The sequence below is a fragment of the Heliangelus exortis genome, chromosome 1 (assembly GCF_036169615.1).
Source record: "Heliangelus exortis chromosome 1, bHelExo1.hap1, whole genome shotgun sequence".
Lineage (NCBI taxonomy): Eukaryota > Metazoa > Chordata > Aves > Apodiformes > Trochilidae > Heliangelus > Heliangelus exortis.
The window spans coordinates 91,284,374-91,308,019 of record NC_092422.1 but is presented as its reverse complement, the minus strand read 5'-3'; the positions used below and the strand labels follow the sequence as shown (position 1 = coordinate 91,308,019).

At 41.6% G+C, this 23,646-nt stretch overlaps 1 protein-coding gene across 1 annotated transcript in view; it reads left to right on the top strand.

Annotated features, from left to right (window-relative positions):
- The window catches only part of MRPS6 (mitochondrial ribosomal protein S6), a 46,847-nt gene extending 29,355 nt beyond the window's left edge, over positions 1 to 17,492 (top strand). The window contains exons 2-3 of the mRNA XM_071753786.1: positions 5,037 to 5,176; positions 16,857 to 17,492. Coding sequence (XP_071609887.1) covers positions 5,037 to 5,176; positions 16,857 to 17,037 — 321 coding nt within the window. The 3' untranslated portion in view covers positions 17,038 to 17,492. The remainder of the gene's footprint in view (positions 1 to 5,036; positions 5,177 to 16,856) is intronic.
- The last annotated feature ends 6,154 nt before the right edge of the window (positions 17,493 to 23,646 follow it).

Genomic DNA, 23,646 nt, shown 5'->3' with positions numbered 1-23,646 from the left:
AAGCCACACATGCAAGCAAAGCAAAACAATGAATTATTCACCACTTCCTATCAGCAGGCAGGTGATCAGCCATATACTGGACAGTTGGACTCCATCACACCCAATGGTTTTTTGGAAAGACAAAATGCTGTAACTGTGAATGTCTCCTAGCCAACTCCCAACACTGGTCATTTGGGGTAAGCTGTCCCATCTGTGTCCCCTCACAACCTCTTGTGCACTTGTGCACTTGCTGGTATGTCAGTGTGAGAGGCAGAAGAGGCCATGACTGTGTAGGCACTGGTCAGCAGTAACTAAAACATCTCTTTATTTATACTTCTCAGCAAAAATCCCATAGACCCATACTAGCCACTGTGAAGAAAATTAACTCCTCCCCAGCCAAGACTAGCACAACATGCTAGCTAACATGTTTCTTCTGGGCAGCTATAAGTTTAAAGAATGTTGAGGTAGAGGAGTGGGAAATTTTGATCTGTAGGTAACAGTTCTTCAGTTGCTTTTTCCAAGGAAAGACCTTTGGACAGTCTGCAGACATCCCTTCTCTTCCTTCCACTACTTAGTTGGGTCCATAGGGCTGTATCTTTCTTAGAACAAGGTAACTACTGGTGACTGAATGATAGTGAATCAAGTTCACTAACAAAGTTCACCAAGTTCACTAAGGGTGAAGCCAGCTGAAAGGGTTCTGGCTTTGCCATGCACAGAGGAGGGGGAACCAGAGCTAGAATTGCATACCAGAGCTTACACAGTCTCGTTAGCACTTCCTGCTCTCCATGGATAGTCTGGCACCAGCTTCCATTTTCTCCTTTCCTCTCCCCTATCTTTGCTTCCCCACATCTGTGGTACTGGAATTAGTGCTGGCTGTTCAGGAAAAAATGTTGTGGCTCCTGCACTGGGAGCCAGGCAATACCATTTCCTATGTCCTCAGCTGGTCTGGCTCTGAGGCAGACCAAGGAACCTGTGTCTGTGGATATTATGGTTAGCAAAGACTAGCCTATATATAGTTTGGTTGATGGCTTTAGGCAAGCTATGATAAACCATGATCTTTTTTGGAGAGGAAGAATGAGAAGGATTACAGTGACAAGCTTTCAAAACCAACAATTAGTTTATGTTTTCAAAGCACGGCCACAAGTGGAGAGGTTGCAAAAACGCATAATACTTTACAATCCTTAATGTAGAAATCTGTGGCTTTCTTTTCTTGTTCTTTTTGTTTTGTTTTGTTTCTAAATACATGGGACTTGATCTTAGGCTTCATTGTGTTTAGAAACTGCCCATCATGTTGGACATGTAGCCACTTGGGGAATGTGCTGATCTGTTGGTGTGTATGAGAGACAAAAAGTTTATGTGTCATTTGAGGGTATGATGGATGTAGAGGAGTAAGGTTACCCAGCAACATTTAACTTAAATCCCCATGCCTGTTAAGAAGGATGTATCAGACAACTCCACTGCTAGACATACAGCTGTTTGTCTAAAGGTCTTCAGCAATTATGACCTCTTTTGAGCAAAGCTCAGCATACGGAACAGCATTTTTTATGCACGTGGGAGACAAGTAGCAACAGTGAGTTTAGCAGTATTTTTACTCTTTGACCCGACAGATTTCTCCTGTGATAACTCAGCACCATAGCGGATTCTGCAGCTGAACTGCACACAGCAGGCACAGTGGGAGAAGACTTGAAAAGCAGATCCTATTGCTTTCCAAGAGGGTATTTTCAAGCCTAGGGTTGGAAGCACTACAGGGGCACTGCAGTATGCAAAATATTAAAGCTGTTAGGTTAGCTGTTCTTTCTCTCCTAAAACTGCTCATTTTCCTCACTAATGGGGGTAAGTGAAATCCTAATGGTTGGTGTCGGATTTTTGTTTAAAAGGCAAAACCTTCTAGATAGTAATGCATACCCTGGTGTCTGCTTCACAAACTCAGTTGTTTTTGTCTTTCTCTTTTCTCAAAGCTGAATTTCTGGTATGGTTCTTATGTCATTAAACTGTGGATATCACTAGCAGTTTTGCTGCCCTAGTTTTTGGCTTGTCTGCGTGGAGGTGTTGCTTCATGACAAATGAGAGTGTCTCCCAATAGCTCTCGAATTAGGTGGGTTTGGGTACTGAGATCCTGTGCTGATGGAAGCATCATGAAACCCCTCTAGAGTGTGGGCCAGCTTGTCTCACCTTTGTGCCATGTGAGTCTAAAACACCCGTAAGAAGCTTGGGTAGAAAATCTTCAGGGGGAAAGTCTTAAGAGCTTCTGCTACCCTCTCTACCCTTCTGGTTTGGCATTTGTGGGCTGTGAGAGACAGGGTCAAATAAAGCAGAGCTGCTAGCTTTCTCTGGCTGTTATTGTTTCTCCAATAGCAGAAGTTTGAATTAACACTTCTCACTATGGCAGAAAAACACATGGGTGTGATGCAGACTAAGAGATTATGCTCCCTCCTAGTTGCTGGCATAACTGTAAAGACACTGCTCGATCTCTTTTTAGTTGGCTTTTCTTGATTCCTCACCCTCCAGTCCTTTCAGCTCAGCCAACAGATTTTCACAGTCACCCTTCCCACTCCTTGAGTACTGCTTAATGTACTGAGGGAGAATCATGCCGTAGCTGCTGCTTCCTGGTTCTTCTCTGATAGTATTTACTTGTCCTCCTTAGGTTTGTGAAGAGAGAAAAGACTGCATCTGACTGCTTGGAGATAGTTGTCAGACATACTAGAGGATGAAAATGATGCAATATATGAGCATATAGAGCAGACTTAATAATCCAGTCTTGGAAGAAAATCCTTTTGTTGATGTGATACTCCTTGGTATTTAAATCTAATATGCAGAAGTGTACTTTAGATTTAAAAGGGGGAATAGAAGAATTAACAAGTCAGCATCAGCAGCTGGTCAGCATTATAATCTGTAGCATCCACATGTGAGTGCCTACATGATTTTACAGAATTGGTTTTATGCTATTCTTCAAGCAAAGAGCTGTATACTCTTTCCTTGTCCCTCTGCCAGCCTCTCCCTTGTAACTTTTAAACACACTAGTTTTGTTACAGGTAAGCTCAAAAAAGTTTTGGAAATCTCAGAAATCCAGTCTCCTGTAACATTTGGGGGAATGGCTTGCTTTGTTGCAAGCAGCCAAAGGGAGTTGTAAGGAGATGTGATTAGTTCTGCAAATGTTTGGGGAAGGAGCTTTGCTTATTAGAAAATCTAGTGAGTGGTAATGGAGGTAGCTATCTTAAGTCAACTGTAAAATAGTGATGTTCCTCATTTTGAGGTAAAATATTATTTAAATTCACAAAGTATAATACATCTCTTAATCCCCTCATCCTAACTTCTCACACTGTGACGAGATACCTTTAGTATTTGTCTCTTGTGAGAAACAATAGTTTTAATGCATTGAAGAATTTTGGCACTTACGAACATTGTTGTCTGATCCCCATAATTGTTTTACAACACGATCTAAACATACGGTGGAAAAAAGTCCAGGTATTTTTGCTGACCTTGTGACTGTTTAAACTCTTTGTGTTGAGAATAAATTTCCCAAACAGTTTGTGCAGCTGGAGAGTGGGGGACAAATTTCTGCCTGATAGTGAGGAGCAGTAGGTGTGATCCCATGATTGCTTCTTGACTGCCCCCGGGCAGTTTGCCCATGGAAGCAAGGGCTACTTCAAAATGTTTCAGGCCTTCTCTACTTCAGGTCTTTCAAAGAGCAGTCGATGCAAAATGCCATTTGTTGAACATCCCTGTTCTGCATTGGAGGCTCTTTCATATCACCTTGTGTCCTCAGGAAAGCCAAAGGAATTTCACATGCCAGAACATGCACTACATGCTCTGAGATTCTGGTGCCACCTTTTTCCAACTAGTTTCCATTAAGGAATCTGGACATTAGTCAATCCTTTTTCTTCAGGTTGTACATCTCTGTCTCCTTAGAGGTGGTTGAAGGCTTACGCAAGGGTTTTTTTTTTTCTGGCTGAGAAGGACCGGTGACATTATTATGGTGGTCTGATTTAACAAAGTAAAATCTGAATAAGCTTGAAAATCATGTCTTTCATTACTTTTCCACTTCTGGCTGCTGCCATCTTACTGGATAAATAGACTTGGGAATATATCTTATGTAAAATGTTGCAAGGAAGGCAGAAGAAATCTATGCGTTTTAGTTTGTGTTCAGTTTGACATCAGTTTAGTTTTCCTTCTTTGTAGATCTTTTTTCTTAAAATACTTCTTGTTGCTGAGAGTGTATAAGTTTGCAGCTGTTTTTCAATACCTTTTAATTTGTACTTTATTAACATTTTCATAGATATTGTCGAGTGTCATTACTGAAGTGATTCAGCACTCTAAAGAGCCCAGATACGCAGTGAGCAAGAAAACGTTGCATCTGTTTTACCTACTGTTTTTTGGCTGCCTGTCCTTCAAACTTGTTTTTCTGAGGAGTGTAATCTCTGCGTGTTATTCTAATTACTGCACGACAGTTCCTTAAGTCTTAAAAAGGCTTGGATGTGGGCTATGCAAAAGTAATGAGATGTGTGGTGATTTAGCCAAGGGCCCAAATATCTATTAGGCACGTGCAGTTGAAATGACAATGTAAGATGAATGTGGTGCTGGTTGTCTCTGCAGCAAGCCATGGATTAATGGTATCCCCACCCTGTTGCCCCTAAATGTTGTGGTGAACAATATTAATGAGCATTGATGGTCCAGGGACCTGAAAACTGTTGCAGACAAATTCATAATGGCTCTTTGCCACATATATTTACTTACACCTGTGCAAGGGTCAGCCAAAGTGACACCAGGTGAGTTAAATCCATAACCTGTTTCCTTTTTCCTGTTGTTGTTTGGGCCTGACTTCCAGAATTGGTGGAAACTTTGCTGTTGCTGTGATTCACAGAGAAACTGGCTGTTCTCAGAATTTTTTTTCCTTAGGAGGATGTCTGTTCCTGCTTCCACTTTGCCCTCTCAGGTTATAGATTGATCTCTGCCAGTGCTGGGCTGTGCGAGTTCAGGTGTATCTCCTAATAACATAATAAGAATAACCAGATTTGTGTACATTCCCCACGTTCATTTTTTTCCTTTTTCTTTTAAAGCCTGAGACTGCGGCTGTGCTGAAGCGCACGGTTGAGGCTCTTATGGAGAGAGGAGCTGTTGTGAGGAACCTAGAAAACCTGGGAGAAAGGGCTCTGCCTTACAAAATCTCCAAGCACAACGAGCGCCACAGACGAGGAGGGTACGCCTAATGTGTTTTTCCTTAAAGTCCTTTAAATGCTCCTTTAAAATGTACATAAGTAACTCGTTGTTTGGTCTTCCCCGTGCTTTTTGTAATGTCAGTGATCTCAGTAATGTGTTGTATGGCTGGCTGTGCATGCCTGTATTCAGCTTCCAAGTGTTTTGTGTCCTTTGTATTCCGTGGTGTGGGCTTTTCCTTAGCATTTAGTCATCCTGATACAAGTAGCCAGAGTCCAGACCTGCAGAACTATTTTTCCAACACACACAATGTGATTTTATGATGTCATTTTTACGTAACTGTTTTCCAAGCCAGTCAGGCTGTTTACTGATAAAAGTCATACTTAATCCCCCGGCTGCCAGTTGGCAGGACTGATTCTTTTTCTCCGATGCGTCTGAGCTAAACGTTAACTACCATGTGTACACTGTAAAGACTGCCTTGTGTTTCTGATCCAGTTTTTGTTAAGGGCGTTAAAGATGGCTTTACGGGAAGGATGACGAATGTAAACGAGGCCATGAGTCGGCATCTCAGATGTGGGGCTTCCCCCACAGTGCTGGGGGAAGGTGCTGTAGGTGGCAGCCCCTGCTCGCTCACTCTGGTGTTGCTGTTGCTCTTGGAGGCTACTTCCCAAATGGATGCTGGCTCTCCATGCAGGGACTGAGGAATGTTGCTAGGCAACGCCGCACTGCACTGGGGCTGCCGGCCCTCATCCAAATAACAATTAACAACAGCTCCTCCTGCTCCCTCCCAAGGCAACCGGGCTGTGGTGGGACAGGGGCCCAACCTGCCTACCCACTGCCTTCCTCAAGGGGTGTTTGGCATGAAGGAAGGTGAGGTGGCCCCAGAGATGCACCTTTCATGAAGCCCTTCTTGGATCTTCTCTGCTGGAGTGACTCAGGGTTTCACTCCCCCTTCCGAGGACCTCTTCATTCTCCTGCAGAGTGGGAGTGGTGGCAGGTGCCAGCTAAAGCAGACTGGCAGAAAAGATAGGGGAGGAATTCTCCACCATGTGCCTGTAACTTAACTGAAAGCAATGGTGGTGTGGCCATCTCTTGTCTTTCACTCTTGCCTCCATGGCGTCCTTCAGAACATGGCTTGGTCCTGTCAGTTTTGTGTTTTAGGACTGTTATTGTTGCCGACACATGGGAGCTAATCAAAGCTTTGTCTCAAGACAGAATTACTAATTACCTCCTTCTTCTGTTGGAACAGAAGCATTTTAGAGACATTGAAATCTTTTTGGATGGCTTCAGCAGAAGGAGGAGCAAATGTTACTCTTCTTGAACAGGTGGAAAGCTGAGGCAGGGGAACTAAGATCCACTAATCTTGGATGCTGAAGCTGAGGCTTTTAGATTCTAGGTATTTCTTTTTCTAGAGCACTTAGCACTCTATTTCACCACTTCTGATGTCAATTTTCACTTGGCTTGGGTGGCAGTACTTCTGCACATCTGGTCTGGGGTTCTTCATCAGGGAAACCAGGGCAGGAGAAGACAGTAGCAAGCATCACAAGAGCTATGTTGCAGAGAGGAACAGAAGCCATTTCTCCAGGGGATCTTTCAGACTAGCTTAATTCGTTTGCTGTAGCAATGAGTAGAGTGGATACCTAATAGCAGAATGAGGGCATCTGTAGTCTGTAGCCCTCTGCAAAGAAGAGTTCTCAAAGCAAGCTTATTTTCTGTCTTGAATGAGGCAAGTTTTTAGTTGAAAATAATTGTGTTTGTGTCTTGAAATATGGGCAAGAAGCCACCATAAGATTCATGTCACCATCACTGTTTCTTCCCAGCCCATCTCCCAGTTCAAGTCTCTCTAAATATGTAGCAGTTGTCCTGCTCGCCCTGGATTGGGATCATCTGTATTTGAGTATCACAGTTCTCTCCCCTAAATTGCTCAGCTTCTTGAAAAGAAGTGACTGAAAGAAGGTATTACAGGAAATAGTTGTTTGCGTGCTTCTAAATTGAGAACTCAAATTCAGAATACACAAGATATTACAAGGAGAAGTTATATGAAAAAATTGTGCTTCTGTAGATTTTTCTGGGAAGATTACAGTTCAGTGTGTGGTTATGGAAGATTCCTGGTAGACCATTCAATATTTTATATAGTCTGGAGTATAAGTTACTCAAGATATTAAACATGATCTAGGAATACCAAGTGAAAAGTCAGTATTTGATCAACCTTATAAATTCAGTAAGCTCTACTTTACAGCATCTGTAAAAAGCAATCATTTTTTTTTTAACAGGACAAAGTTAAAAAAAAAAAAAAAAAAAAAGCTTCTCAAGATACCTCACTAAACTGAGCACACACTTGTACTTACTAGGAAATCCTAAAGTCTTTTCTCCTTCACAGCCAGTTTCTAGTTCTGTGTTCCCTTTCTTAGAAAGGTGGTGTAGGGTGGTCTCTTGAATGGTACAGAATGTGTCACCTTTTCTTTAGTTGTTGCTTTCTTCTAAGTAACTGAAAGGGCTTCTGTGAGAGTGCAAATGATACTGTGTGTTGGGATGGGGTCTGGGGCAGAGAGCGTTGAATCTTTCAAAGCTTTTAGTTTGGGGTTTTGTGTTTGGTTTTGTTTGTTTTGTTGTTGTTTGCTTTTGAAATATTACATTTTATTGTTCTGTGATTCTTAGCAGAGCTTCAGCTAATTTAATTTCCAATAGTATGTAAATAGTTGGAGACTCCGGATGTATGCTGAATCTGTTGCTTCTTTGATGTCCTGGCTGGTGAATTATAGAAAATTAGTGGAACACAATACTCATAGCAACAAATCTTAGGAAAATTAGAGCAATATAGTAGCAGGGAGTCACAGGTCACAACAGTGTCTCTTGGAGACAGCTCTTGTCCTAGTTACTGAACCAACCACTCAGCATGGTATGGAATTCCCCAGCCTGTGTGGGGTGTTTGCCTGAAGACCAACCCAAACCAGAGCAAAGCAATCTCCCTCACCAGTGTACTGAGCATAGCTTTGCTCCCTTACAAAACTCCCAGTGCTATCCAGGCTGTGGCTCTTAACCTCAAATCAAGGGCTGTCAGCTGGGCAGCACCAGATACTCACAGGTCAGCTGAGATGTGCTCTGTGGCATGCCTGGTAGTCATCCATCTCACAGGCTTTTGCTGTATGTTGTCTTTATTGAGTTAACTCCATCTTAAACTGCAGTTCGGGTCTTTATATACAGCAAATCGTGAAGCTGAGTGATTGACAGTGAAAAGACACACAAGTGTGATGTGCCTGGCAAAGCTACTGCTGGGCTTAACCAGGTTGTGGTAGTACCTTTACTGAACATTATGGAATTACACTAGAAAATTTATGTTTATGGGTCAGTAGGAAGGATAGTTGTCTCCTTCATAAAGTTGCTTTTCTCCCTCCAAGTTCTGTAGGGCTTTGTCATCATCTGAGTCAAATCTACTGCTGTCTTGGATGTGCAATACAGGCATGTTACAAATTTAAGAATATCCAGGAGACTTTACAGAGAATGAGAATTTTACTACCAATTTATCTGTAAAGTTGAGATTTCTTTCAAAACCTGCCACACAGGATTGTAGCCCACAGCTGTTGCTGGAAGGGGCAGTTTTACTCTATCAAGGAGCTTTGAAGACCTCAGGTCATACATACATACATACAATTGACTTACATCTTCTCAGGAAATTATATGCACTGAGCAGGTTGTGATTGTGCATTGAGGGTATATTAAAATAAATTTAGGTCTTTCTCTTAAATGCATCTCTTGACAGAAAACACTCCTTTTTTTAGAGACCTTATATTGACAGCTTTTGCATGTAAGTAATTATGAAAATAGTATGTTTCAGGAACTGTGTGGATATGTCTGAGGAATCAAACTTCTAAATCACTTGTTTACTTGTATTTTAAACTGGAGTTGAATTAGCTACTAATTCACTGTTGCACTATTAGTTGCCACAGTAGAACATTAGATTAATAAAATGTAACAAGGGCATGTTTATGCCAGTATGGGTTAGGTATGGAAATTTAGTTGAGGCATTAAGCCTGCGTGACTTGCCCATGGCCACCGTGCCTATGAAAAAACAGTGAAAGAATGTAAATGATTCCCAGCATTATCTCCTAATGGGTCATAGATTTATGCCAAATATTCATTCTACTAGCCACTGCTTGTTTATGATGTCTAATGAGTTGTATTTAAATTGTTTTTATCATGGTGCATTTTTTAAAAAAGACTCCATTACATGTGTCAGGAGGTGCTTATTTCTGGAACAAACAAAAGTGAACTGATTTAAATAAGGTGTGTACTAGCATTTGAATTCAAGGAATGTTAAATTCTGAACTTGTTGACTCTTTAAGATGATACAGAAACATTGGAATCTCTCAAAGCAGCTTTTAAATAAAGGGTACAGACTGGGGTTGGGTGATGACATTGCAGAGCCATTGCTGCATATTTGGTCAGTGTTAAACTGGAGAATATTGCAACTGCTTGTAAAATGATAGATCTCAGTAGCACAGTCTGTGGGTTTGCACTTTGTGGTGTACCTGTTTTCTTTGGCCATGCCAGGCTATGCCTTAATCATATGCTTGTGACACTTCATGCTTCAGGGCATCAGATAAAGGAAGGGCATTGGGGGACGTGTTTGGTATGCAGGGTATTTTTACTTTAGGGGAGGTGGTACAAGGGTGGCTGCAAAACCGATCTCTCAAAAAAGTAAGATTCAGACACTTGTTTGGGAAGGTAATAGCTCAAACTTTTTGAAGACTAGGAGTCTATTAAACTGAAAGGAGCTATGGCCAGGGGCTTTGGGGAGAAGAAAGCAGCCAAGTGTAGGCTGCTTTCCAAGTTGAATACTGGGTATCTTGCTAGCCCTGAGAAATTTGTTGTTAGTGTTTTTATTCCCACAGCCCCCACACATAACTCCCCCCCCAACACACACACACTGTTACTTCCATTTTTTTTGTTGTTATCTCTGTTGTAGAAAAGATGATATACATGAGCCTGGTCAGTGCTTTGATTTAGTGCAGTTTTGTGAATTTATAGAGCACTGTGGCCTTACCCTTCTACTTTGTGTATGTATATACTTTCCTCTATTAAATCCACCTGTAATACAGTAAAGCATTTGACATTTCTCCCCACACTGTTATTATTTCATTTACTTTATTTGTGTGTTCACCAGCTAAACTGTGTGTAATTCTGATTATTCATAACAAGTCCCATCTTCTGCTTAACAGTTTTTCATTGCCTTGGTTTTTTTTTTCCCTTTCAAATTTGATTTGGAAAAGATGGCAGTTTTCTTTTGTTATTTGTTTGCTTGTCTCTTAATCTTTTTGTTTTGCTGTTCTCTCACAGTTATCTCATCAGCCCACTTGCTCTCTGAAATAGCAGACTCCTCAGGTCTTACTTTTGTTCTCGTTGAGTTGTATTTTGGGAGCTTAACACGTGCATGGGGAATTTTCTGTAGGAGGTGCGCAGGGACCGTGGTGATCGCCAGGGTCCGCTGAGGAGCACAGGGTACATACTGAGAGCATCTAATGGGATCAGGAGTCAGGAAATCCAGTGTTAGTTGTGCTGGGGGCTTGTCTGTGCGATGGGGGAAAATGCTAAGGCAAGAAGGTCCTTTCCCAAGGGAACAACACAATGAGCTCAACTTGGCTGCCAGGCCCTGCAGTGCTGCAGTCACTCCCCAGGAGCTGGGAGCATCAAGCTTTGGTACCAGCTTCCCCTCTGCTATGGTGGGAAAGGCTTGGAGGCTGTCCTGGCCTTCCCACAAATCACTCCTACCTCCTCCGGGTGCTCTAGGGTCTGAGCACCTTGTGTTTTGTCTTCATTATGTGGCGCATGATGTAACTTTGCCAAAGCACGTGCTCGGGAGCAGGGGCTTGACTCCTGTTTCTTGGTGACTCAGTGGCCCACTGCACAAGAAATAAATAGTTATTAAGAGTATTTCAGTAATCAAGCATATAGTCTAGGACATTTGAATATTTTGAAAACATATCTATGTAAATTGTATCACACATTCAGACTCTTCCTCTTTTTATAAAATATCTGAGCCTAGGAACTGTGCTTACTTTTAAACAAGCAGCTTGTGTCAGAATAGTATTCTGTGTGGACAAGAGATGCTGAAGTGTCTTCCAGTAATCCACTCTGTCTGGATACAATTTTATTACCTTTATTTGTAGGAATAAAAAAATAGTTACCCAGCAGTGCTCTTCTCTGGAGTATTTTCAAGTTTTAATTTCTCTTCTTCCCAGCCCCACGTAAAACAGAAGCTATTGCATAATTAAGGGACTTAATCCTGTAGATAAATGTACCAACATGCTTGGCTTCACTCAGGTAAACTCTGTTGTTGATCTTCATGGCTGTTGAAAACCAAAGAGGTTGCAAAGAAAAACAGATGAAAGATGTGGCAAGCTTTCCCTTCTTAAAACCACCGAAGTAAATTTATAGCTAATGTACAACCCGTGTTTGGTTTTTTTCTATTCAGATTTAAAAACATTTTGATCTGTTTTCAGCAAAACCAGGAATTCTACGTCTGTTACGCCCTTGGATGAGAGGGCAAAACAAACAAAAAATTGAATATTTGAGTATTATGCACATTTGTAGTATTTTCTGCTAAATTGATTGTCTTCTTCCACTAGATGGGGCTTTCTTCATTGATGAGTTGAACCATTACTTTTCTTTAAAATGCTTTTGTCCACATGTACATGCATGTAAGTGTGCATGTGCCTCCGGTATTGGAGCCCTGAAATGTTTTTTTCCCCCTCACTTTATTTGTAGTGGTGCATTTTGCAGTTTTGGTGCTTTTCAGAAGAATTGGAACCATGCAATAGTTGGGGACATTGAAGTGCCAGTATAATTTACTGATGCACTGAATTCTCTTCCATCCTCATGCAAGTACATTAATTAAATGTGGTGGCCACCCTTAAATAGTGGGCTTGGTGGGATGGCAGTCACTGTTTTGCTGGGGTTTAAGCTGTGAATTTTACAGAACACAGAGAAGTAACAGAGGCAGAATTAATGCTTGCTCTGTAATTTCAGCCATGCTCATAACAATTTTGCCAACTTTTCAAATGATGCCCCCTAAGTGTGATTTTTCATACTCCAAATATGTCAGGCTTGTGTTGTTTGGTTGGCTGTTGGGTTTTTTTTGTTTTTTCTTTTTCAGTGTAACAGTATTTTTCTTATCTTTCTGCAATGCTGCAAAATGTCTTTTCATTATTTAATTAGCCTAATGACAGGTGTCTACATACAGAATTTGACAAATGAAATTTCTGGAGGCTTTAGATGGTAAAATGTATTTTTCCCCAGCGTACTTGCTCATTATAGATTATTTGCATAATTGCTGTGGCACAGGCTAGTTTCTAAGGTACCAGCTTTTGGTTTTGATCTGGTACTTCCCAGTTGCTGTCCTTGCAGTTTTTCAAGGACTGTCCATCTGTTCCATGCTGTTTTTCTAAAAACTAAAAGTGACACAAAATGATAATCCTTCTGAGTATGAACTGGCCTGCCTGTCCTGCTGAGGAAGGGTAGCTACCACCACAGTCAGAAAAACAGTAAATTATCTCTGTTCAGAGCAACACAGTGGTCTGAAAGATGAACTCATCACTCAGGTAGCAAAATAGTTTCATTTATATAGGATTATCTTAATGGGAACAAATGTGCAACTGCTTCCATGTGAATGCTGCAGCTTGCTTTACTCCAGGTGGTTCCCTGTTTCCCCGTTTGATGCTTTACCTCTACCTGTTTTTCAGAACATGTGATTTTCTTTCTATCTTCCAGCTCCCCACTGGGAAATCTTATACAGACTGATGGCTACTATGTAAAGGAGGAATTTAAGCACACAGACACTTAAGGCACAATTGAGGGCCGAGACAGGCTGTTCCAAGTCCACAGTACTTGTGCTTTTCCCTTGGCTCCCCAGGTGGACAGAATAATATCCTAGGAGGAATTAAAAGTGAGTTTTGACTCGTGATTTTTTTCCGGGTTCTTTGAAGTCCGAGACTGTCCATTTGAAAGCAAAATATTTGAGTATCCTTAGGACTCAAGGTTAAAACAATTTATGGCTTGAGTATGTTAAAAAAGATCCTTCCCCCCCCCCCCCATATGCAAAGGCATGTTCTTCTTTATTTGAGATCACATGATTTTTAAAAAATCTGATAATGCATTAATATGTTTCAGTCTGCTCTCCTGTATTTAAATCATCCTTCTATTTACAGTTGAGCAAGATGACAAAAATAACTGTGGTCTCATAGTGAATCAGTGGAATTTTCCTGCATTTCTCCCCTGATGACTCGGTTGACTTCTAGAGAGCCCAAATCCTTTTGCATTTTTGCTTGCAAAAATGAGGTGGTTTCCCTCCTGCATTCCTGTATTTTTCCTTATCTTTAAGCCTCACTGGGATTTGGTTTTGTTTACTACACAAACAGTAGCTAAAACATTGTGTATTGGGTCATAGATCACTGCCTAAAATTAAGGGTGCTGCGTGCCTTGTTGAGTTTAAAAAAACCCACAGTCTCGTGAAAATAGATTTAAATCAACTTGAGGTGGAAGGGGTTCCTGATTTCCTCAGGGGTCGCATCATCAATTTTAGGTGGCTATTGCTTTTGTAGCCATTAGTTTCTTCTTTTTTAATGAAGTAATGTTTTTGTACACCAGCACTCTTCTTTCTCTCTTTTTTGGCACAGAAAGGCAGTCATCGCCTGTTAACGTTGAAGAGCGATGGTTGTTTTTAAAAATTCGCATTGTCCCCAGTCGCTGCCGTTTGGTATCCTCAGATAAAATACCTATTCTGCGAGGAGTCATAAAGATATGCTGTAACAGCTCATCCTCCCATCCCCCCCTTCTCCTTCAGTTATCAACAGTGCGTCAGTGGAAATTTCCACCCTTTGCTAACGTGAGAGAAAGCACAAAGTTGCAACGCAGCCTTTGGAGAGAGAGAGAGAGAGAGAGAGAGAGAGAAAAAAAAAAGCTATTGCCGTTTCAGGAACACAATGAAAAGCAGCATACGACTTGCAAGCAGAAATGAAATAAAATGCTCAAGAAATGGTGGGACTGAAACAGTGCTGCAGAGAGCACCGCTTGGAATACAACCAAATAATCCTGCTAAGGGAAGGGGGCATGGATCTCCAGCAAGAAATTCTTCCTCCATCCTCCTTCCTTTTAGCTGCAATTGTAACAGGATTTGGAAGGCTTCTTCCCAAGGAGAAGAGTTAAGTGTCATCTGTTAAATTTACCAGTGGCTTTTAATGGTTTTAACAGAAAACAGGATGTGCCTGTTCTACGGGCTATGCATCCTTCAGGTGTTGCTTTGCAGTATTTATAAAAAAGTCCAAGCTTAAAAATTGTTGAATTCCCTACACTTTTTACTGGGTAGCATCTCTTCATTCTAGGGACCAGAAAACAGTAGGCGGGTCAATTTTCCAAATATTTTAAGCTCAGTCCTGTTCCCCATGGAAGCCTGTGAGGATTTGTAAGGAGCTCTGAGCCCACCAGAGTTCCTCTAAATCCTTGAGGCATGTTATTGCTGTATCTCTCAGCAGCCCTGCTGCAGTCAGAGGAGCAGCACCTTCGCTGACGTGACCTGGCACTGGTCCCTTGGCTTCAGTGATGCTCGGCCACAGCCTGTGCCAGCTGGGCATCTCTTCTGGAGGACTCATTGCTTCAGTACAGGCTGCAGGGAGATCTTTCTATTGAACCCCTCACATACAAGAATTCAGTGTTTCGCTCTAGTCTTTCTAAAAAATACTTCAGAGCCGAATTGTGGCTATTAAGGTTCTTCAGGATTAAGATATCTGGCTAAGGAAAAGTTTCTTTGCTGTATTTTCTGTGGTTGGATTCCACCCCTGTGCAGCACTACTTGAGTAATTTCTGGCCTGATGGGTCTGCTCTCTGTGTAATATTTTTGATGAATGCATTTAGTTGGATGAAAGTGAACTGCATGCAGCATGAAGAAGATGAGAGTGTGTGTTGCTCATGACACCATGCTCCTGTATTTCCTGTTTGGACACAGAGTTAATCTTCTGGTCTTGATAACCTTTATGAAGGTGGACTGTGAAGTGTGATGCTCATACTATAGGTGACTTAGTTCACACCTCTTGCAGAACAAATTCCTTGCTCTTAAGTACAGTTTTTAAATCAAACTGGGATGCTTGATCCTGTTTGAGTAATATGACTTCATTCTAGGGATATCACTGTCAGGTTATACTGATGCTTCATGAGGAGGTGGGTTTGAGTGGACTAGGAAGACAGAGGAGCTTTGCTAAGAGAACATGTGAAGATTAAAATTAAATAGCTAGATGGGGAGTTCTATGCTTATTTTCAACCTATAAATTGCTGCTAGTCTTGGAAATGAGGTGAGTGGTTTACTCCCTTCAGTGGGATTTATGAGACGGTTATGGTGTCTTTTTACTATATAGTTAGTGTGGTGCCAAATGCAGACAAAGCAATAAAAAAGCTCCATTCACAGTGCTGGTTCGTTCCCAGCATTTCACTGAACCACAGAATTGTCATGGTTGGAAAAGACCTCTCAGATCACCGCATCCAACCATCAACCTTTCACCCCCCTGCAAAATAAGATATATTTATCTATCTCACCATGCACGCTAGAGCATGTCCTGAAGTACCTCATCTACGTTTTTTAAATACTTTCAGGGATACTGGAATATTCCACCATGCCCCACCATAGAAATACTCCACCACCTCCCTGGGCAGCCCTTTCGAGCACCTACCTACTGTGTCAGTAAAGAAATTTTTTCCAATCTAGACTAAACCTCCCCTGGTGCAACTTTGGACCATTTCCTCTAGTCCTATCATCCTCCTTCAGAAATGAGGCTAATACCCACCTCCCTACAACCTCCTTTCAGGTGGCTGTAGAGAACTCCCTATTTCAAGGGAGGAGAGATGGCCAGTCACTCATTTTCTGCATCAGTGCATTTGCTTCTTGCAAAATTATAGTTGAGCTCACAAAGAAGGTTCAGTTCTTCAGCAAAGGAGTTTATTGCAGCAGTGACCTTGGTGACCTAAGATATTAATGGGGAGCAACGTTCTCCTTCCCCTAGGTAGGCGGTTGGCTTTTTCTTAATAGATATCAAAGATAGCTGTGTGGTGGACACAAAGTGCTGACCTGGAGCACTGGAGGTAAGAAATACCTTTTCAGTCCTGCCAAGTCAGCACGACAGTGTGGTCATCATGTTCCAGCTGCACAAGGGGGCATTGCCTGTGTGTGGGTTCAGCTTCCGCCCTCGTTTGGGATAAGTCCATCTCCTTGTGTTTCTTTTGATGTTTTGTCTTTGTTTTAAAGGAAGAAATGTGTCTGTGTGAATATAAGCCTGAGATGTCATGCTGGCATCTGTTTGCCAAAGAAACAATTCTGTGAATTTGAAGTAGCAGCATGCATGTTGTAACTGAAATGGATGTGCCACCTTACCTTTTTTTTAAGACTGTTCAAATCAAGGTTTGGAGATAAATGGAACAGGTACAAGGAAGGGTAATCTGTCTTCAGTCACCTTGGGAAAGCAATGCAGTACAACCAAGAAAAGTTCAGGCTTCGGTTGAACTTTCCTTCTTTGAAATCAAGGCAATACTGTGCTTTTATTTAAAACAAACCTGGTACCTAAATGCAAGAAAACCCAAGAAAGTTTCATTTAAGAAATCCCACAGAACATCTGCTTGTATTAAAGTTGCTGCAGTACAGGTGTTTTTTTTTATTATCATTGTGTGTATGTTTCTCATTGCAGGTATTTTTTGATAGACTTAGAGGGCCCACCTTCGATTGTAGCGACCATGATGGATCATTTAGGACGTGATATTGATGTAATTAGACGTGCTTTTGTAAAGCAACCCCTATCAAAGACAGAAGAATGCAGTGGCATAATCCTAGACAACTATGAAGACAAACTAACTGCTAAGAAGAAGTGAATATTTCAAATGCTGTGTTTGAAACTTTTTAAAAAATTATTATTCCTGCTTTGGAAAACAGTTGTGATAACTAATGTCCATCAAAAATAATCAGTTTTTGCTATAATATATGTGTGGTACAGTATGCTATCTTAAGTTATTGTAACATTTGAGGTTTCTTTTTGTTTCAAATAATTTGAACACAATTTATCCGTGTGCTTATCTGATATTTTCCAACTCTGAAAATTGATTTTCTTTTCTCTTAGAACACTACATTGATAATGAAGATTTATCAATAAGCAGAATGCTAAAAATAGCATTATTTTCTAAAGAAAAACTACTCAAGAAAAATGTATATTTACATAAGAGATTAAGAAGTCTGCAGTGTGAATATAGCAGTATAGGATGTGATTTGTTGGAGGGTTTTTTTTTGCTTGTTTTTGGAAAAAGGTAATAAAAGCATGATTAAAAATAAACCTTGACTCATTTTTTAAAAGCAAAAAAGGTACAAGAAAAAATAATTTACCCTGCCAAAAGACACATCATACCTCTTTCTGTAAGGTAATAACCCTGTTCAAAGTACAGGTAAAAAATTGCTCTCTATCGAAAAGGCCAGAAATTTCCAGGTGGCAGGTTAGAGAATAACCATGCTTTTATATCAACAGGCAAATAAAAGATGCTTTGTTTTACCAACAGCTAGACCCAAGTGGACTTTTCAAACTGAGAAAAACATTGGGACAAGAGCCTTAATGTATATTTTGGCTTTCTTTTACCCTTTTTTTTAAAAAAAAGGAGAAATGGTAGTGCATGTGAAAGACTTTAATGTAGCATGAACTTCTGCAGGTCTGACATAAATGCAGTAGTTTCCAGAGTAGTTTCTATATTTCCCCAGTGTTACTGAAAGAATGCACTGGCCATTCCTCCCAACTGAGGAGTGTGTGTGCAGTATCTATAGAAACAAGTAAGTTGACACAGATGCAGTGTTAGGCAGAGAGGGTGATCTCCTCCATCCTCCAGTGCTGTGCATTGCAAAAGGGAAAGCCAATTGGGAGGCCAAGGTCAGATTCCCAGAGCCCTGTGACAAGCTGCTCTCTAGTGTGCTATTTCATCACAACTTTTGTTTGTTCTCTTTTGTGAAGGCAGCTGGGTTATTTTTTAGGGGGGATGTTGCTTTTTTTTTTTCTTTTTAGGTACAGAAGTCTGGGGGAGAAAAATGAGGATTTCTTCTGCGCGTCTTCTTTTTTAAGAAAAAAATGAATTAGAAAAATGAAAGAGGAAGTGTTCTTTCTGTACATCTTTATTTAGTAGATGTGAACGTGTATGCGTTTGTGGCTTTGGCTGTTCCCTCCCTCCCACTTCCCCCCTGGTTTTTATTTTTTTAAAACTACTTTTCTTTTAAGGGCAGACTTTAACGTTCTGTCTTTTCTTTCCTGGAAAAAAACAAAGGGAGAATAGAGAGAATGGATGAATAAAAGCTGGATGAATATTGCGTGTGCTTTTTTTTTTTTTTTTTTTTTTTTTGGGGGGGGGGGGTAGTTGCTGCCAGTTTTGATCATGTGGTTGCTCTGTGCAACTGGTGCCTGCTCCAGGCAAAGCTTTTCTTATCAATGATTTTTGTGTGTAACACAGACCTTTCTTCCAGACAGGTCTGAGCTTAGCCAAGAGGAGCTGAAGATTTTTAAGTCTGTGGTACAGGTTGGGTTCCCGAAGCTGCCCTCTGTGGTGGGCTGCTGAAAATGCAGACTTAAAGCATAGAAGTTGCAAACTGCAAGCAAGGAAATACAGAATTCTTTAAAACATGCTTTACTCAAAAGTGAATAGAGAGCCTGTAGTTTAAAGTCCCTTTACCTCTGGCTAGAGCTTTGGATGTTAGGTTTCATTTTAGTAGGAAAAATACATAAGCTTTCAGCTTCACAAGATGAAGAAAATTGTCAACAGAGGTGGTACACAATACGTTTGTCTGTACTCAGTTTCTGTCAGTGTAGTATTGAATTCATTTACGTTGTTCCAGTTTCTAGCTTGATGCCTGCTTTCAGCAGGAAAATTGTACATGCCTATTAGAAATGCGGTCACCAGCTTATTATGAAATATGTGATTTTATTCTTTGTGAGTTGAGACTTTTGGTCAGTCAGACATACATGCCCCTCTTTTCTGTGGAACCCATTTCTGATGTTAGCTGAAGATTGATGGATGTCAAGAGCAAAAGACTTTGCTCATCCCAAGAGCAAATAAGCAGTAGCGCATCTCTCAGAGCCTCAGCTGATCCCAAAAAAATACAGCAGTGCTGGCTCTGGGAGACAGTGGTGTCCAGCAGCCACAAAACAAGGCATAAGGAGATGTTACCAAGCCTGTTTTCCTGGCTTCTGAAGTACTGAATGTGCAAAGGGGAGTGACTGAAAGTCTCCTTTGGCTTTGGGATAGAAACACTGACCACCGAAAGCAGCGGTCACAAGCAGAGCCACTCTTGCCGGATTGGTGCGTGGTTACTTAAGCACTGGTGCTTTCTCAGCAGCAGGATTTATTTATAAAAGGTTTGCTGAATAGCTGGCTCTCAACTGAATGTACTATTTTCTTCATAATTGATAGTTTCTAATATGATCATAATTTTATTTTATTTTATTTTTAATAGGGGGTGGGGGAGGCTAAGGAAGGAGTCTTGGGTTGCAATTTGTTCAGCCCAGTCAGCCACCCAGACTGGTAGTTAGATATTTTGGGAAGCCAATGCATAACAGCGTGTGCCTTCTCTCTCAGATGCAGGAATGGACACTGGAGTACTTCAGAAGATCTGGGCAGCTCTGGGTTTGAACAGTCTGAGTTGTGCCATGGAAGAAAGCAAGTAACTGTACCCCAAATGATCATAAATTCTCCCCACAGAGGAAGGGAAGCCTTAGTATGAGTTTGCCTTTTTGATTGTCGATGGCTGGTTTGTCCCACTCAGCTGTAAGCAGCTCTTGATCTCCAGGAGTAAAATTTCAGGACAGTATGTGGTGTTGCTGGAGAGACAGAAGAGTTTGTGCAGCCAAACCATGGCCAAATACCTAAAATGTCAAACTCCATTGGTATTCCCAAAGGCCTGAGCCTTTTGAATACCAGTACTTTAAATTTTGTTTACTAAAGAATATGATAGTGAAGGTCTTCAGCCCATCCTTAGATTGTGTTCCAAAGTGTATAAAATAAGTAGTTTTATGCTCCTCGATATTCTGGGTTTCTTGTTTGTGGATTGTGGAGAAACACTGAGTTGGGTAAGTATTAAAATAACAACTGGCAGTTTTCCTGGCTCAGGAATGTTTTCTCTGTCTTAACCTTCAGCAAACAAATGAGCACAAGTGGTTTTATGGTGACGATCTTAGGTATGTCTTCAATCACTCCTTTTTCCCAATCTGTCTGTTTCTCAGCTGAATCTTCAGCTCTGAAGGTTTCTTCTTCAGACTGGGGGCTCTGTGCCATCAAAGCATTCAGCACTCTGCTTGCAAAGCACTCGGTGTGGCTATGGGCTTGGAGGTTTGTGCACGCAGTGATTTGCTCCCACGGACCCAGAGCCTGTGCACCTTCTGTACCTCTGACTACTCTGTCAAAATCTTGTTTATTGATAGAGCGAGCTGAAAGAATTTCAGGATCCCCTGTGTCAGCAGAATATTTCTGTCGCTAAGTGTTTTAATGGCTCTCTGAAAGTCATCTTTCAGTGAGACTTCTACTTAGGAGTAAGGTGTTGGAGCTGCAGGCTGAGCTCCAGAGGGACACAGAGGGATGCGTTGCTTTGGAAGTCAAGTCAGGAGCACTTAGAAATGCAACAACAGTCAACATGACTCATGTGCTCCTAACTGTGGAACCTGGGCTTTGATCACTGAAACACATCACCTGTCACCTAATGAGATCAGTTTCTGTTCAGTAAGTTGTTACACTCTGTTACGAAGGAAGCCTTTGAAATTTAAAGCATTTCTATGTAGGAGCCGTAGAAGTTTTTCGCAAGCATGACCAGGCAGCCACACATCCCTTCTGCTCGGAAGGTTCCTGGGATCTCTCCAGCAGTGCCAGGATCTCCAGCAGACAGGTTTGAGAACCATAAGGCAAGCCCCCCCCCCCCCCCCCAGGTATTTTCACCTCGTGGCATGTAGTCACGGGCTTAAAAATGATGCTGTTTAAAAGTGTGAGGTTCTTTTAACTCGCCTTTTAGATTTTATGATTCACTTATTTCAAACTTTGTTGCTGGCATGATTTTCGCTTTACATCTGACTGAAGAGCTGTTAGAAAAACACATGCTACAGCAGATGAGATTCTTGATAAATTCATTGGGACTGGTGCTGTGTCCCTCCACCCACTGGAACAGAACAAGGAAAGTTAAAAAAGGTATCATGATTGTGTCCTTTCCTAGCATTCAGTGATACAAATAGGATAAAAGTGAGAATTTATATGGAGCCAAAACATGCATTTTTCCCAACTGCTTCATGAATGGATGATTTAAAAAATGTGTTGCTCTCTGTGAGCTATGTAGTGTGCTGCTTTCTTAGTGTTCCTTCACCAGACCTTTGAAAACCTAGTGGACTGCCTTAGACTACAGCTGCTCCTCTGTGCACAGCTATCTGAGCAGTGGGAAAGTCACCACTTACTGAATTCTTGTTAAGAAGGGGAGTGATACATTGACAGATTCCAGTTCTGGGTATTCAAGGTTGCCTTCTGTTCTAAAAGCATTTTTTAATGGAAAGCAATGCTGGGCGCAAACCTGGGCGAATTTTCACTCCTATTATTTTGCATTGTGCTAAGGCTGCCAACTCAGCCTGGTTTGGAGAATGCTAACTGGCAACCCAGAAAATCTGTTATAGTAAAATCTTCAGCATGCTTATGTTCAGGATGGATTTGAGGGGTAGTGTGACTCTACTCAATCAGTAAGAGGCCCGTGGCTGAGTTTTGTATGAGCAGATGTATCCTGAGATTATGATGCGCTTCCTACCAAGGGAAGTCCTTTAGCCTCCTTAGCAGGGTTTGCAGACTTCTGAACTGCTTTTGATGACGACTCATGACATTTCTGCCCAGATGGTGGCTCATGCACCTTGGAGAATGCCTAACATGTTCAGGGATCTCATGGAGCTTCTGACTGTAGTAATGAGGTAAGTGCAGCTCAGTTTTCCACTGATGGCCGACGTGAAGGTTACATGTAGGGAGATACAGCTATAATTTTGAGTTTACTTTCAGAATTCACCCAGGAAACAGCAGTGGAGCAGCTTGATGCATACTCAGTGTACTTGCAGAGTGTCTGCTCCACTGATTTTTGAACTTGGCACGAAGAATGAGAACGTCACATATAGTTGGTTCCATCTGTATGCGTTGGTACCTGGGAGATGTATGACTGAGGAGAACATAAAGAGCAGGATGTTTATTTTATTAATGCATGGGCATCACTCCCATTCTCTTGCTCAGTGAGTGGGAATGTCGTGAAAGAAACACACTCACTCCTTGAATGCTAAGGAGGAGGGCACCTTAGAAGTGCTAGGATCCAGAGCACTGGGGTGGAATGGTGAATGGGGCTGAACATCCTATTCAACAAAAAGTGGTTGTAGCCGTGGCCATAGCAGACCACACTGAGTGAAAAGTGTGATGGAGAAGGGTGCCAAAGGACTAAAGGTTCTCTTGAGTATGGGCCACAGAGACCCGTAGGGATGTTGGGAGGGGGAACAAAGCACATCCCTCAGCCCTGAAGCAATTTGTATGTTTGCAGAGGAGTACTGGAAGCAGCTGGTGGATATGGGTCTGTGACCAGTGCATTCAAAGTGTAGATATAAGACTTGTGCCACGTCAGTCTGCTTGAGGAGAATCTAACCAAAATTGTTTGATCCTCCAACCTGCTAACTATGAGGCAGGGTAGGATACTGCAAGTTGTACCAGTGACTGTGAAGTGCAGAATGGTTTGCTTTAGTAATCCCCGTAATCCCCTATAAATAATGCCATCCCCTATATTGATGAAAAAAATTATGTAACAGCTACACCCAGCCAGAAGGGAGAAAATAAACTAAACACACAAAAAAGAAATAGTGCACTCGTGATGCTGGTCAGATTCATCTGAGCTGCATTAGGGGAGCTTAGGATTCAAGCCAGAGAAAAGAGGACTATCATCAGGAACAAAAATCTGTGTAATCTTGGGCTGGAAGAGTAGTTTTAAAGAAACTCCAGACCCCAAGGCTTTATTTTTTATGCAGGATACTGAGTTGCAAGGTGGGAAACTGGTATGTTGGGTCATGCTTAGCTACTGGTTCATGTGGACTTTCTCTTTGGGTTCCTAACTCTGACTGGTCTCGTGGCTGACGATGTGATGTGATGACTCTTCCATGTTCAACATGCACAGAGAGGTTTCTGTGCACTGGCACTGTGTTAACCTTCTCTGAAAAGCAATTGGATGGATCAGGAGATAGACCTGCAAAGAGTTTCTGTCCCCAGGTTTGATATACCCATAGAGCTCTTGGGAGATATTTGCACTGTCACTGAAGGAAACTTTATTCTCTGGTTAGCAAAGGATTGTCAACTACTGATTCATAGGCCTAAAATTTAGCTTTAAAAGTTGTGTGTATGTTTGTTCAATGTACACTTAGATGCTTCGGGCTGTCCAAGGATCTAACTGTGTCTCAGGCTGGGCTTTGG